General features: G+C 36.4%; 1 protein-coding gene across 4 annotated transcripts in view; it reads right to left on the bottom strand.

Moving 5' to 3' along the window:
- LOC126299499 (dedicator of cytokinesis protein 3) overlaps positions 1-16,007 on the bottom strand; it is a 951,484-nt gene that overhangs the window by 129,482 nt on the left and 805,995 nt on the right. For all 4 annotated transcript variants that reach the window (XM_049991443.1, XM_049991445.1, XM_049991444.1 and 1 more), the window contains exons 8-14: positions 14,494-14,529; positions 14,157-14,302; positions 13,967-14,048; positions 13,520-13,838; positions 10,030-10,277; positions 8,239-8,401; positions 1,187-1,456 (exon numbers count right to left, since the gene is read on the bottom strand). In XM_049991443.1, the coding sequence (XP_049847400.1) occupies positions 1,187-1,456; positions 8,239-8,401; positions 10,030-10,277; positions 13,520-13,838; positions 13,967-14,048; positions 14,157-14,302; positions 14,494-14,529 (1,264 nt within the window). The remainder of the gene's footprint in view (positions 1-1,186; positions 1,457-8,238; positions 8,402-10,029; positions 10,278-13,519; positions 13,839-13,966; positions 14,049-14,156; positions 14,303-14,493; positions 14,530-16,007) is intronic.

Below are 16,007 nucleotides of genomic sequence, written 5' to 3'. Positions count from 1 at the left end.
AATGTTTTTTTTGTAAATATTTGTATGCTGCTTCTAACTGTGTGTACAGTAAAGGTAGGCTTCTTACATTAGCAAAGAAATAAATAAAGACTAAACTACTTGTGGAATGTTACTGATACCTTAAAAGCACATTCATTATTTATGAATATGTGATGACAATGAAATGTGGCACCTGCCCAACTAATGCATGGTATTAACAGGAGGAAGCAGTCCCACTACTAATCAATGACACCCATGCACCACTGCACTCTAAACAATATGTATGACATTGTAATTCTGTCAGAGACTGCAAAAGAATTGGATGAGTATCTGAACAGAATTGGATAGCATATTGAAAAAAGATGATATGATGAACATCAACAAAAATAAATCATGGATTATGGAATAAAGTAGAATTAAATTAGGTGACATTGATGGAATTAGATTAGGAAATGAGACGCTAAAAGTAGTGGTTATCTAGGCAGCAAAACAATTGATGCTAGTTGAAGTAGAGAAGATATAAAATGCAAACTGGCAATATCAAGAAATATGTTTCTTAAAATGAGAAACTTGTTAGCATATAAAATAAATTTAAGTGCTAGGAAGTCTTTTGAGACATTTACCTTGAGTGCAGTCTTGTACAGAAGTGAATTGTGAACAATAAACAGGTCAGACAAGAACATAAGTACAGTTTTTTAACTGCTGTGCTACAGAAGAAAGCTGAAAATCAGATGGGTAGACCTAATAACTAATGAAGATGTACTAAATCACACTGGGAAAAAGAAATTTATGGCATAAATTGACTAAAAGAAGGGACTGGTTGATAGGACACAGTCTGAGGCATCAAGGAAATGGATGTTTGTTGCAGTAGTTATTCAGTGATGAAGTGGACTGCACAGGATTGACTAGTGTGGAGGGCTACATTAAACCAGTGTTCAGACTGAAGATCACAACAACAACATCCCTACACACATATTTGCTCCTGTGCTTTCAAGTTTTAGTGATTGTGGCTCTAAACATTTGATTTTATTGACTTTCTGTTATTTGCACATTACACAATAGCCAGTTTAGCAACACTGTCACATTTCATACATACTGTAAGACTAATAAATATCATGGAAAATATCCTGTAAATCTGGATTACTACATTCCTGACTGAGTTACACTCTATTCTTAAATGCCAGTGTTATATGAGAATACAACAAACCATTCTGGGTTAGTTTTGTTGAACAGAGCAGTGTGTGGACATAAACTGCCTCCTTGCTACTGCGAGAGAATGGTGATGACACAGATGGGCCTGCATCATCTCGTACACCAGATGGAAGATTCAGGTACATGGAGGGTTCCAGTCGTGTCCGTTCCTCACATTTATAAATGTATAACTCATGCTGACCATCACTCAGTGTTGCTCCACCTTGTTCCATTAGATGTGCAAATGAGAATCCAAACAGTCTTTTGTTATCCATTTTGTCACGAGCTGCAAAAATTTGGAGCAAATAAATATAATCACATTGGTATTAAAAGCTAAAGTAAACAATATCAGTCATTTCTATGCAAATGCTGATTATTTTATAAATTCATAATTGTTACAAAGGCAGATATACATTGAAAAAATGAAAAAGAAAGATTGTGTATAATGTCCCGTTACATTGAGGTCATTAGAGATGGAGTATGAGCTCGGACCATGTGAAGAATTGGGAAGGAAATCAGCTGTGCCCTTTCAAAGGAACCATCCTGCCATTTGCCTGGACCAATTAAGGAAAATCACAGAAAACCCCAATCTGGATGGCCAGACACAGGTTTGAACTATCATCCTCCCAAATGCGAATCCTGTGCACTAACCACTGTGCCACCTGACTCAGTTATATAAACTGAAACATGGGGTGTGAAGCACATGTGTGGGTCCTCTATATTAGGTTTCCCACTACTTTCATATAAGTTTTAAAAAAAGTAATCTGTGAAGGTCAAATAGAAATTCAAAACTGTATTAGAATTTTATTAATCACAACCAACAGGAATATTGGATTCTGGGTTTGTAAGTTCCTGTAAGCATTGTAGAAAACAATGTTCATAGCAAACAAGTTTGCTTTATATGGTACATAATGATTATGATACTTCAATACTAATCAGTACAGTGACTTGTGATTGTTAAGAATGCAAATAAATAGTGTATTTATAAGAAATACAGCTTTTTGAATGTAGTAACTTCCTCTATTAAGCATCCATAGATTAATCTGTAGATGGATATGACAGGTACTTTTGACAGGTAATATAAGCTTTCAACAGATAATATATATCACCTATCTGTAAGGTAATTAAGTTTGAATGTGTAGTATATCAGAAAAACACATCACAGCTGCTTCTCTACCACAATATATATTGCCACAAAACAAAATAAATGAGACTGCTTATATTACAATGGAATAATCTGTTGTGGTATATTAGTGTATAACTGAACTTTGTCTTTTAATTGCGCCATTACTGTGGTAAGTTTTGTCAAAATCACCCTTCTAACAAGGAAATGTCTCCAACTTGACCTCATATTCCAAGGAGAAGAGAGAAATCTTGCAAGATATCAGCTACAGAAATTGACTGCATGAAAAAATTTGGACCATAATTCTGGCAGTACACAGTTATGACCTTCTGAAAGTACAGCTCTTAAACTTTCACTTGCTCCAGTGGTTTATAACTTGCTCCACCCCACTGCAGATGCCTAATCCCTGAGTGTGAAGTTCTGTATAAACAAGAGGGTAACAAATTTATGAAATACTGTTTTGACAATGGTAACAGGGTTTGTTCATTGTGTCAAAGTATGTGGATACAAACATGTAGCTGGTGCCACTGTAAATGAATGAAATGGATAACTGTGACATTAAAGAAGTAGTGTAGTGCTATTTTATCATTATCATCACTGTTGTGCATTGTTTTCTTTGGATTTTAAAGGTGGCCATTAAAGTGAAGTACATTTGCAGGATATGTGCTATTCTACAATGAGATTGGCATGATTAAATTCTAAATCAAAAATCGTTAACTTTATTTCATAATAATTCTTCAGTTATGTAGGTTTATTAGTTCTGCTTTTGATGAATATATATATATATATAGCTACAGGATATCATTATGAGAAAATATTAAAATAATATTGAACATTTCTGGAGAGCAAACATCTCATCTATAAGAATCAACATAATTATCACGTGAAACCCAGTTCACACTGTTCATCCACAAGACCCACAGAGAAGTAGATGCTGGAGCCCAGGTAGCTGTCATGATCATTGACCCCCTGGAAGGGATATCAAACAAACTGTGTTATTGGACTGTAATCCACAAAGGAGAGAAGTCTTCATATGCAAAAGTAACTTTGGGGAGTACCCCAGGGGAGTGTTACAGGACTATTATTTTTCACAGTATATATAATTGACCTAGTACATAACATCAGAAGTTCTGTGAGACCCTTTGTGGATGATGTTGTTGCACACAGAGAAGTCACAACACTAGAAAAATGCAGCAAAATTCAGGAAGACCTGCAGGGAGCCAACACTTGGTGCACAGAGTGCCAATTGACCCTCAAAATAAACAAATGTAACATGCTGTGTATACACAGAGAGAAAGATCCATTACTGCATAATTACATGACTGCAGAACTATCAATTTCCATAAAATATATAGGAGCATCTGCTTGGAGTGATGTGAAGAGGAATGACCACATAAAATTAATTTCTGGCAAGGCATATGTCAGACAGAGAGTCATTGGAAGCATCATCAGGAAATGTACTCCATCAACAACGGAGGTAACTTACAAAACCTCATTCAACTAATACCTGAATATTGCTCATCTGTCTAGGACCTGTACCAGTTAGGATTGATAGAGAAAATAGAAAAGATCCAAAGAAGCGCAGCATGTTACATTATAGGTTCATTCAGTAAGTGTGGAAGGGTCATGAAGATGCTCAACCAACTTCACTAGCAGATGCTGCATGAGAGGCATTCTGCATCAGCTTGTGGTTTACTTTCAACACCGTGCGTTTCTACATCTACATCTACATCTACATCTACATCTACATCTACATCTACATCCATACTCCGTAAGCCACCTGACGGTGTGTGGCGGAGGGTACCCTGAGTACCTCTATCGGTTCTCCCTTCTATTCCAGTCTCGTATTGTACATGGATAGAAGGATTGTCGGTATGCTTCTGTGTGGGCTCTAATCTCTCTGATTTTATCCTCATGGTCTCTTCGCGAGATATACGTAGGAGGGAGCAATATACTGCTTGACTCTTCGGTGAAGGTATGTTCTCGAAACTTTAACAAAAGCCCGTACCAAGCTACTGAGCATCTCTCCTGCAGAGTCTTCCACTGGAGTTTATCTATCATCTCCGTAATGCTTTCGCAATTACTAAATGATCCTGTAACGAAGCGCACTGCTCTCCGTTGGATCTTCTCTATCTCTTCTATCAAACCTACCTGGTGCGGATCCCACACTGCTGAGCAGTATTCAAGCATTGGGCGAACAAGCGTACTGTAACCTACTTCCTTTGTTGTCGGATTGCATTTCCTTAAGATTCTTCCAATGAATCTCAGTCTGGCATCTGCTTTACCGACGATCAACTTTATATGATCATTCCATTTTAAATCACTTTCTAGAAGAAACAACCAATGTGTTACTTCCTACTATGTATATCTCATGAAACGACCATGATGATAAAACTAAGAAAGATGGAGTACACATGGAGGCTTACCATGAACCATTGGTGACTGGAACAGGAAAAGGGTGAAGTGACACTGGCACACAAAGTATCCTCTGCCACACACACTGCAGAGTATAGGTGTCAATGCAGAATATATATGAGTGTGAGGTTGACATATTATGTACACATATTACTTACTACTTTTCACATAGAATAACATGTGTTCGCAAACAATATTTCAAAATATTAATTGAAACGCCAAGAAGGAGTTGTGCGACAAACAAAAGCTGGTAGACACATTTCTACATCTGAAAACTGGAGTCTATTAAAATTTTGTACCAATCACTTAAGAGTGGCTCTAGTAGTGTAGCAGCTGTACATTATTGCTGCCAGCGATGGTCATGAGAATGTACAGTTGCAACGAGACTGGGCTCAGGACAGCCATGTGGCACTACTGACAGGGAAGACCATCATGTTTGGCATGAGGCTCTGGTGCATCGTACTCCACCTGCAGCAGCAGTTTGAGCAGCAGTTGCCACCACAGAGACACAATTAACTGTTACAAATTGGTTACTTCAAGGACAGCTCAAAGACAGATGCCCTGTAGCATGCATTCCACTAACCCCAAACCACCACCATTTACGACTTCAGTGGTGTCAAGCAAAAGCTCACTAGAGGGCAGGGTGGAGGTCTGTGGTATTTTCTGATGAAAACAGGTTCTGCCTTGGTACCAGTAATGGTCATGCGCTGGTTAGAAGAACCTGCAACCAACCTGTCTGTGTGCTAGACACACCGGACCTAATTCTGTAGTTGTGTTCTGGGGTACAATTTCATATGACAGCAGGAGCACTCTCGTGGTTATCCCAGGCACACTTACTGTAAAACTGTGTGTCAATATATTGATTTGACATGTTCTGCTGCCATTCATGAACAGCATTCCTGGAGGTGTTTATCTTTGTTGTAACCCAACATGCTCTACAGAGTGCCGACATGTTGCCTGGGGCATCTTGATCACCAGATCAACCACCAATCAAGCACATATGGGACATCATCAGATAACAACTCAGGCATCATCCACAAACAGCATTAACAATGCTACAGGCATGGAACTCAGTCCCCCAAACTGACATTTGGCATCTGCAGAATGCAATCCATGCATCTTTGTATGCTTCATTCAACATTCTGGCAATTACACTGGTTAATAACATACCAACATTTCACATTTGTAATGGTTTATCTCACCCTTATGGTTTATCTCCCCCTTACATTAACCTGTGATCTTGCAGTGACAATTACTTAAATATGTTATCTCACCAAATATATTCCCAAAATTTCATTACTCTACATTAATTATGTTTGGATGTTATGGATTTTTTTTCTGTTGGTGTACATTGGGCAGATATGTCAACTTCCCCACTTCTCTTCCCTCACCTTCAACACCCCATGAGTAGGAGTGCTATGGTTGTCACTCTGCTGTACAGTACTTTGTACTTAGGCAATAGGTAGCTGCAGTGGAGAGCAGTGTATGACAAATAGGCAGTGCACAAAAAAGTTTAAAATCTGTACTTCCAAAAGGTCATTACTGCATACTGTCTGAACTAAGCCCAACATTTTCATGTGAGATTAATTTCTGGGACTGATATCTTGCAAATGTTCTTTTTTCTCCCTTAAATATGAGGACAAGTTGGCGACATTTCCTTGTAAGTGATAGTGGGAGGGCAGTGTATTAGAGATGTTCCTTGCTGTGCACCAGAAGACAAAAATGCCATGACTGTTTACAGAAAACAACATGAAAAAATGGTTTGCACAGCAGACGGACTGAGTGCAGAAATATGAGGACTCAAATTGCACCTACTTTGAAGATAACTTCTATCAAAAGCAAATATTTTGTAAGTACACAAATGTGCAACATGAGTCCTTTCATGACAGACCACACTTGACACATCCTGACTGTCTGCAAGAACTTCATTCATTCTAAATATCAAAGTGCCTCTTACAAAACATGAATAAATTAAACTATATTTTTGTTTATTCACACAAAATATGTATATATATTGTGTGCTTTATCACTTATTCACTGTCAAAGGAACTGATAAAATACTAATAATAACATTGTCCCATTCTAGAAGTATAGGAAATTCTCAAAATGTTCTCTAATTCATTTAATGGATATACAAATGCTCCAGATCATGCTCTATCTTTTCTATGATAAACTTTGTTTGGATTGGCATGAGAATAAATTAGGGTCTCTGAAAAATTTCATACAAAATTCAATGGGTAATAGCACAATGATTTCATAGATCCTAGAACTCATCCCACCCAACTCAATTTTCCATTATATAAAAATTATTTATATTTATAAGAAATAAGAAAGGAAATTTCACTGCTAAAGAAGTACCCATTGCCACAATACATGACGCAAAATTAGTTACTGTGAGGTTTACAAGGGAAAGTGACTTAATAATGACACAATTTATGCAACAGGTAAAGAGTTCAGATAACATTGTCTCTAAAATGAGATCTTTGAGGGAATGTTTAATTAATTATAGTAACAAGAATTGTGTGACTATTGTAAAACTAATAAAACAATGGAAAATATGAGGTGGAATAACAACAGTGTGAAGAGGATATATGACTACTCACCAAGCAGAAGAGGCATTGTGTGGCAGAAAGGCCAACTGATAAAAGATTGCTAGATATTGGATTTAAAATCAGAGAAAAATGCATGAAGTTTGATACAGTGCATTATCATGAGCTACATATCTTTCATGTTAAGAGTGATGTGTTGTAGAGCAGTAGTATCATGTACTGTCTCCTGTAACATTGTAGAAGCTATGAGAAATCATGGACATTCATTAGAGGACAGTGGCCATGTATGCGTGAGTTATGTGCATGTTAATATGTGTGTGTGTGTTTTTTTCCTAAATCTAATGAAGGGCTTAGGCTAGTCTGATGGCTTATAATATTTAGCAGTCTTTTTCAGTGTGTCAGTTTGTCATTTAGCACCTCCTCTGTGTGGTGAGTAGCAAAAAAAGGAAATGAGGGTGTGGCAATGTTGGCTAGGAGGCCCCATCCAGGGAAGTACGGCCACCAAGTGCAAGTCTTATTTCAGTCAGCGCCACGTTGGGTGACTTGCATGCCAGTGATGAGGACGAAATGATGATGAGGACAACACAACACTTAGTCCACAAGTGGAGAAAATCTCCAACCCGGCCACGAATCAAACCCAGGCCCACTGCATGTGAGGCAAGCACGTAACCACTCAGCTAAGCAGCAGTGGGTAGCAGCCTACCCTTTTCACATTGCATAAATAATATAAATATTTTAAGTCTTTAGCATAATTCATTACTTTTACTGACATAAATAATTCTGTTACAAAATTTTACTATAGCTTTTACAGTCACTTCATCAAAAATAAACAGCCTTGCTTGTTAAGTATTATATTTTTAGCTGTGGAAATGAAATGAAGTAAAGTAAACTGTTTATATAAGGCATTTGTGTGAAATTTATGTTTAAATACTGAAAGTTTAAGTTTCCTGATGATGGAACATAATGTCTTGCTGCACTCACTTGAACAATGTCGATATTCCAACCGTACATGTGAACCATAAAATTTTTCAATTGGTACAGCCAGTCTGACTGTTTCTGACCAGGCAGGTGAGTTGTGATGATAAATAATCATTGAGTGATATTCACTACTTCCATCCATTCCTGAAGCACCCCACAGACAATTCTGCAAACAAAAATCAGAAGAGAATAAAACCCTATTCTTCAGACTGTTTGCCCTACATATTTTATGGTGAACTAACACATTTGCCAAAACAGTAAAGCACAAAAATTGTGAGCCTGTCTACCAATGCTTATTAATCTATTGTTGCCATTATTTCGTGGTGTTCATTTGTAATAATATTTCATTCTGTGTTCAATTTTCTGTTTCCAAGTTTCAGCAATGTCAATACTGTCATGTTCCATGCTTTTACCAAATTCTGATGTTAATATTTGTGTAGGAAAATGGGTGAACTAAAAAAAAGCTTAACTCACCCAAACAGGCCATGAAGTCCCCCAACGGTACTGACCAAAATAAGTGAACAATTGACATGAAAGGTGTTAAGGTGTTACTGTATAGCTATTTGGATAATTGTATAAACAGAACTTAGTGTCATTATTTAAATTTGGATTTAAAATCACAGGAAAAAATGCATGAAATTTGATACAGAGCATTATCATGAGCTATATATCTTTCATGTTAAGAGTGATGTATTGTAGAGCAGCAGTATCATGTGCTGTCTCCTGTAATACTGTAGAAGCTATGAGAAATCATGAACATTCATAAGATATTTTGACATGTAATATCATTCATATTTCTGGGAACCTGCTACACCATGAATTACACTGGAACCACAAAGAGAACATTTTATTGAAATGTGTAAATGTTCTGTAGATTAGTCAAATGAGAACAACAATCTTGTGGAGTAAAGTTCTAGAAAAAATGTTAAATGTACATGTATAGTCATGATCTGAAATTGAAAAGAGTACTACTATATCATATGCCAAAGCTGTTGCAAAGATGGATAGTGAAAGCTTCTCCTCGTTTTGGTTGAAAATCTTTTGTTTAATTATATAGATTGTGTGATGACAGAGTAAATTGAAAATTTTACTAGCAAATTTTCAATTTACTCTGTCATCACACTGAATCTATATAATTAAACATATAGATTCAGTGTGATGACAGAGTAAATTGAAAATTTTACTAGTAAAATCTATATAATTAAACAAAAGAATTTCAACCAAAACGAGGAGAAGCTTTCACTATCCATCTTTGCAAAAGCTTTGCCATATGATATAGTAGTACTCTTTTCAATTCCAGATCATGACTATACATGTACATTTAACATTTTTCTAGAACTTTACTCCACAAGATTGTTGTTCTTATTTGACTAATCAAATACGCCATATTTATTAGACAACTAGAGAAAGGAAAGACTGAAAGCATGAAAAAACAAAATGTGTATGTGTCTATGATATGCAGACTCATGCCATGACAAACTGAGGCATCATTTCTAAACAGGAGAGGAAATCAAAGAAAATGCTCTACAGTTGCTAAAAGTAGTTTGACCAAATGCATACGGAACATGTTTGACTGTTTGAGAAACATCAGAACTTTGTGCTTACAGTAAAGGACAACAGTTACAGTACAAAACAACCAAATAAATACTATAAGGAAGTTTTGTTTCATTTCAGAAATAACTTGTCATTGATATAACTATAGTTATAACACTGCCTTTCATAAAATGACAAATTCATTATGAAACCATGAGCTACACAATTTTGTTGTATACAGAATTTATAACACAAACTTACCTCAAGAATTTTGCCATCACTGTCAAGGAGAAGAATAGTTACTTCAATATTCTTTCCGGTAGATTTCCCACCGCGTTCAAATTCACCTCTGTCGAGAGTGAGATAGAGATCATTACGTACATCACCAGGCATTATGACATCAGAGAAACCTAATTTTTTGGTTATACATATATTTTTGAACAGAAGAGGGTTTTCTTCCCGTACCTGTGTTAATTCACCATGCAACATACGTAATGAAATTCCAATACCTGCAAAAACAACATGAAATTATCTATGGAAATATAACCATTAAATTACCATATAAAAGGTAGACATGTGAATACAGTTAAGGGTAAAAAAAGGGCACAGATGAGCTTATAGTTAAACTGTGACATAATGTTATTTACAGGTAAAGGAAATGTCCAGAAATATATCAAGAATTATTTCACAGTGAATACATAACATAAAACTGTGTTCTCCATACTGAAAACCAAGGAGATCATAGAGTTCAGTACACTCTTGATACAAAGACAGCAAGATAGCAGAACTCTTTACTTTTATTAGAAAAGTGTAATTTTTTCAATCAAATGTGTTGCTAATTTTTCTTGTAAGTTGGAGTCCACCAAAAATACATACTCTATAACAGAGAGAAATTGGCTTCTTTTGAGACTATCAGAGTATCACCAAAGGACAATACAAGATGAAATGCATTTGTTTTACACCACAGGTCACCCAAAAATCCTTATATGGAAACCTATAGAAATGGTCAACTAATGAACCCTGACATTATTGTGGTGCAGCTTTCTGGGTATGCAAACCAAATAATTGTTATTTTGGTTAGTAACATACTTAGTTATGTACAAGTAGAGGTAGGTATTTACAAAAAGGTAAAAAATGGTCACCAGTAAAAACTTATGTTTTAGTTTGGAGCATCCTTATCAATGAACAAGCAGTGGTTTTATAAAACTGAACAGTTGAAGAATGGTCACCAAATATTACATACAGGTAGTAATTTGTTTTTTGTGTGCCTCAAATATAACAGCAGCAGTCATTCACTGACAAATATGTAAATTTTAGAAGTAAAACATAAGAGACAAATTAGAGGCTAATAGAAGAGTGAATATTTGTTTCAGGATGCCAAGAATTAAAAAGCAATATGGGTAAGCATTAATATAGACTTGAGATGTATGAGTAACATGACATTGTCACTAATATGGGCACTATAAAAGTTTGTCCTTCATCATGATAAGTACCTCAACAATTAAGGCAATTACATAGAAACTTTCTGGAATGTATGAGCTAGAATTTACATTACATGAACCATTTCCATAGATACCAAAGAGAGGAGTCCCTGATGCAAGATAGGAAATCAAAGGCGCAGATCCAGTCAAGTGTAATAATGTTAATACTGCCAGTTATTAACTATCATAATATAAAAGATTGAATAAGAATTTCTCTATTTCCAAAAACACTGTAGTAAAAGCTCATTTTGTTATGTATTAGTTTTAAGAATGCATGAACACTGTCCAGTCACATTAATGTGACCACCTATCAAAAGCGTGAAGAACAAACTTTAGCAGTGTGGATTACTGCGAGATGGAAAAGAGTCAATAAGGTTCTGGAAGATACTGACTGTGATGTGGAGCCATGCCAACTCCAGTACCATGGCCAGCTGCAAGAAGTTTCTCGGTTGAGGATTCATGGCACAAACTGCCTGATTGAGATAGTGCCACAGATTCTCAATTGGATTTAAAACCACAGAGTTTGGTGGCCAGGGAAATATGGTAAACTCATCCTGGTGCTCTCTGAAACACACTTGCACACTGTGAGTTGTGTGGAATGTTGCATTGCCCAGCAGGTGTATGCCATAATGTTGAGGAGAAACAAACTGCATGTAGGGCTGGACATGGTCATCAAGGATAGATGCATAATTGTGTTGATCCATTGTGCCTTACAGAATGACAAGATCACCCAGGGAAGGCCACAAAAACATCCCCCAAACCATAACATTCCCTCCTCCAACCTGGACCCTTTGCTTTCAGACATTTCACATCATACATGCCGATGGCCATCTGTCTGATGGAGCATAAAACAGGATTCATCTGAAAACAGCACCTGCTGCCACTTGGTGGATGTCCAGTTGTGGTACAGGTGTGCAGATTACAGACTTCATTGCCAATGAACAGCAGTCAGCACGGTTGTCTGAATCAGGCACCTGCTGTGGAAGCCCACACACAGCAATGTTAACTGAACAGTCATCAAGGAGACACTGTTAGTATCCCATTGGTTCATCTGGGAAGTCAGTTGTACATCTATTCACCTATATACACCTCTTCAGCTGTAGTTCACCCCTGTCATCTATGGCCTGTGGTGCACCACAGTTTCCTTGGCATTGGTTTTGGATAGAACCATTTTGCCATGCATGGTGAATGGAAGGAAGAGAGTGAGAGAGAGAGAGAGAGAGAGAGAGAGAGAGAGAGAGAGAGAGAGAGAGAGAATGGGGGAGGCAGAGGGAGAGAGAGCACCAGAATTTCCTTTCCAAACTGACCTTATATTTCATTAGATACTATTACAAATATCAGAAGGATGGAATTGATAGCAAATATGCTAGTAAGATATCTGGTATATTAATTATTTTTCTCTGTGTCACTGCTAAAAAAAAAAAGGATGACATAGTCACATGAAGAAATCTGGCCCATTAGAGTTTCTTGTGCATCCATATTAACAATTAGTGTATAATGTGTCTTATAATCTCAGGCCAAAATAGTCTGTTATCAGTTTCCAACTCAGTTTTATGAAAATTTGAGTAGAACTGGCTGGCAAGTCTAATAATAGTGTAGCAGGTAAATCAAGCTTTATTAAGTAGCACTGATCTTTCAATGAATGTCAAAAGTGAGTGCTAAGAAATGTTAGTAAAAATTGAAAATATTGCAGAGGTTGCAAGAATTACTAAATCAGTAGTACAAATTTGTGCTCATGTTACAAGGTGACATGAGATCATTAATGAGTCCATGCAACTATTTCAAGTGTATCAATGCAGATGTCTAAGCCAAAAATTTTATTCCTAAATGAAAATAACAGAAGAATATGAAAACACTGGGGTACTAACTTATACATGCAAAAGAGCCAATCCAAAACATTAAGCACCTTTCACATTTCTTTCATTAAATTTAAATCTATTAAACTAACTGAAGTACCATATATCTGAAATTTATAGCCCATTTTTCCTGTATTGAAACATACTTTCAACAAGGGTTTCACTGAACATGTGCTTTTTATTCAGAAGTGTAAATATATGAAAATGTCACTAAATTCTTGGTGATTTGTAACCAAAGTAATCACAGCTATCTGAAATGTGTTGAATTCCATAAATACTACAAAACCAAACATATACACTCACAGATTTTTATAGGCCTACAGAATAACAGACAGAGACATAACAATAGCTATTATGGAAGTGATGCAGGCACCTTTAACTAGCTCAGTAATTAAATGTAAAATGATCACTAACCATAGTTTGGCTGCCCAGGAAGTATATTATATTTGCCTGATTGTTTTTTAATAATTAATTCATGCAGTTGATGGAAGTCCTTCTCATCACCCTGAAATACTTTAAATGTAAATTCTCGTTCATCATTGGCAGGTTCCTTGCTCTGTAGAATTTCAGTAATAGGTAATACAGCACAGCCATGAGGTCGTCGAAAAAGCTGGTGAGGTGGTATCGCATGAGTGGAAACTTTCTTTGATGATTCTGAATAAATCATACGACCCACTCTCATAACATGTGCCACAAGGTACAAATCTCGATTGAGATCAGCATTTCCAAGATCCTGAAAGTATTTTAATTTAAATTAATATAACAGGTAGAATTAAAAAAACAACTTTGCTAAGATGTGACAGTTGACATTTTACGATGATATAAAATTGACAGCATATAGATTATTTTTTGGTTGCTTACCGTAAATATGGTGCAGTTACTGTGAAGCTTCTCCACATAATTTGAAAAGCCCTCCTTCGAAATTTTCACCAGGAATCTTTCACTGAAAAAATAAATGTGTCTTCTTTTGATTGCTGTCTTGCATAATTACAATATTCCAGTTTTACTTAATTTACAACACAAAAATGTTATATGGAAGGTCTTACATTACCTGATATATTTAGCTTTCTTTGTATCATACAATGAAAAGTAAACTTCTGTATCTTCTCCTATATGGTGGCCAAAATCTCTCATGCAGAAATACAGATGGTGTGTAAGGACCTTCTGTGTCTCTCTTCTCTTCATTGTACCCCTTGCCTATATAAAAAAAATAGAAATGTGAATGCTGTATGATGCACACACACACACACCACACACACACACACACACACACACTTAATGCACCTTGCAGCCTAAATATAAAGCTTTCTCATTTTACTACTGTCACAAATTTTAACAGTTTCAACATTATTGAAGAAGCATATTTCTATGGATTACTTGTTACTCACTGATGCTCCTTGGGAGTTCTCAGAGCTCAAGACATGCTAAAAAAAAAAAGGAAAAACAATTGTATTAGAAAAAATATTAGTTACAGGCATCCAAAACATTTAAATTTCAGCAAGTGTATAACAGAACATCTTGGGTAGGTTAGTAGCAACAGGAAACATTTAATGCATGTGTAACGGGAAACATGTATAGATAAAGATGTAGATTATTCTCAATATGCTTTTTAAGAGTCACTTCTTTTATGTACATCATGTCTGCTCTGCGTGAAAAAAGGTGATAGCATGGGAGGAAAGACTACACAAAAATGTTTGTTCACCATGGACGAGCATATCTCAGTTGGGTCTGTAACATATTTCCTTGTGTCTTTAAAGACAGAGAAAAGCAAATTGTTTTGTAAAGCTCCTTGTGGTGGCATATTATTATTATTTCATTTTGGGTACCTGTAGACATAGTTGCTTCAACCTAATTGTTTTTTGAGCTTTAGCTTGCACCCAGTATTCTTGTATTCATTGTTTTAGTGTCTCATTCCTTTCTGCAATTCATATCTTCCCAATTTTCAACATTGGCTGTTACTGAAAACCGTGGTGTGTTTCACATCTTATTTTTGATGTCTTCATTTGTGATCCCCACTTCCTGAAGATCTCATTCATCTGCAGCGAACCAGTGACCCTTAGTTCTCTTGTCCAGAAAATAGGTCAAACTCAGCTTTGTTATTATATTCCAGCACATGTGTGTTATGTTTCCACAGAAGCAGTCCTCTTTTTCCACAAAGTGTCTGTCAGCTTTTTCACAAGCAAGTAGAGTTTGTTATTAAGCTGCCTTCTGTACTCACCATCTGCTCTATCGGGTCTATGATCTGATCAAATTACTACATAATAGTGCCTCAGCTTGATGTTAAATGACAGAGATTATTTACTGTAAACACCTGAAATACATGTAGCCAGCTGTTAAGCCACTTCCATTTTATTGACCATAGCTATGGATGCTCAGTCAAGTCCAGTACTATCCAATCCCCTAGCTACTTAAAATTTTCTCCTCATCTAATTTTTGCCTGCTCTGCATCTAGCTGTCTAGGCACTGTATTTATGTTAGTAATAAATCCTATTTTTGCAAAGGAGATCAGAATGCTCACCTTAATCAAATGGGCTAGCAGGTAATTGATTTCTTTTGTGGCTGTGTCTATGAGACCGCAATATCATCTGGAAAATAAGGTGGTCAACTCCTTGTATAATACAAGACCTGATTTCAAAATCATCTAATTATTATAATTATAAATGTCACCTCGTGACACATGGAGCTCGCTATGGTGCCTGTACAATGCAGGTAGCCATACTGTAGGTGCAGCCGCATTGGAGTTGTATCTGTGGAGACTCCTGACTAACATAATGGTCCTGAAGAGAGGCAGCAGAAATTTAAGCAGTCATGTGGGCAACAGTTTGGATGATAGACTGGTCTGAACTTCTGTAACTTTATGCTTTGTTGGCACTGGAAACAGCTCTAAGCAAAAGGATACTAT

This window comes from Schistocerca gregaria, chromosome X, assembly GCF_023897955.1.
Source record: "Schistocerca gregaria isolate iqSchGreg1 chromosome X, iqSchGreg1.2, whole genome shotgun sequence".
In the NCBI taxonomy this organism is placed as follows: domain Eukaryota; kingdom Metazoa; phylum Arthropoda; class Insecta; order Orthoptera; family Acrididae; genus Schistocerca; species Schistocerca gregaria.
The sequence above is the reverse complement of the archived record's forward strand: the minus strand, read 5'-3'. Positions and strand labels throughout refer to the sequence as shown.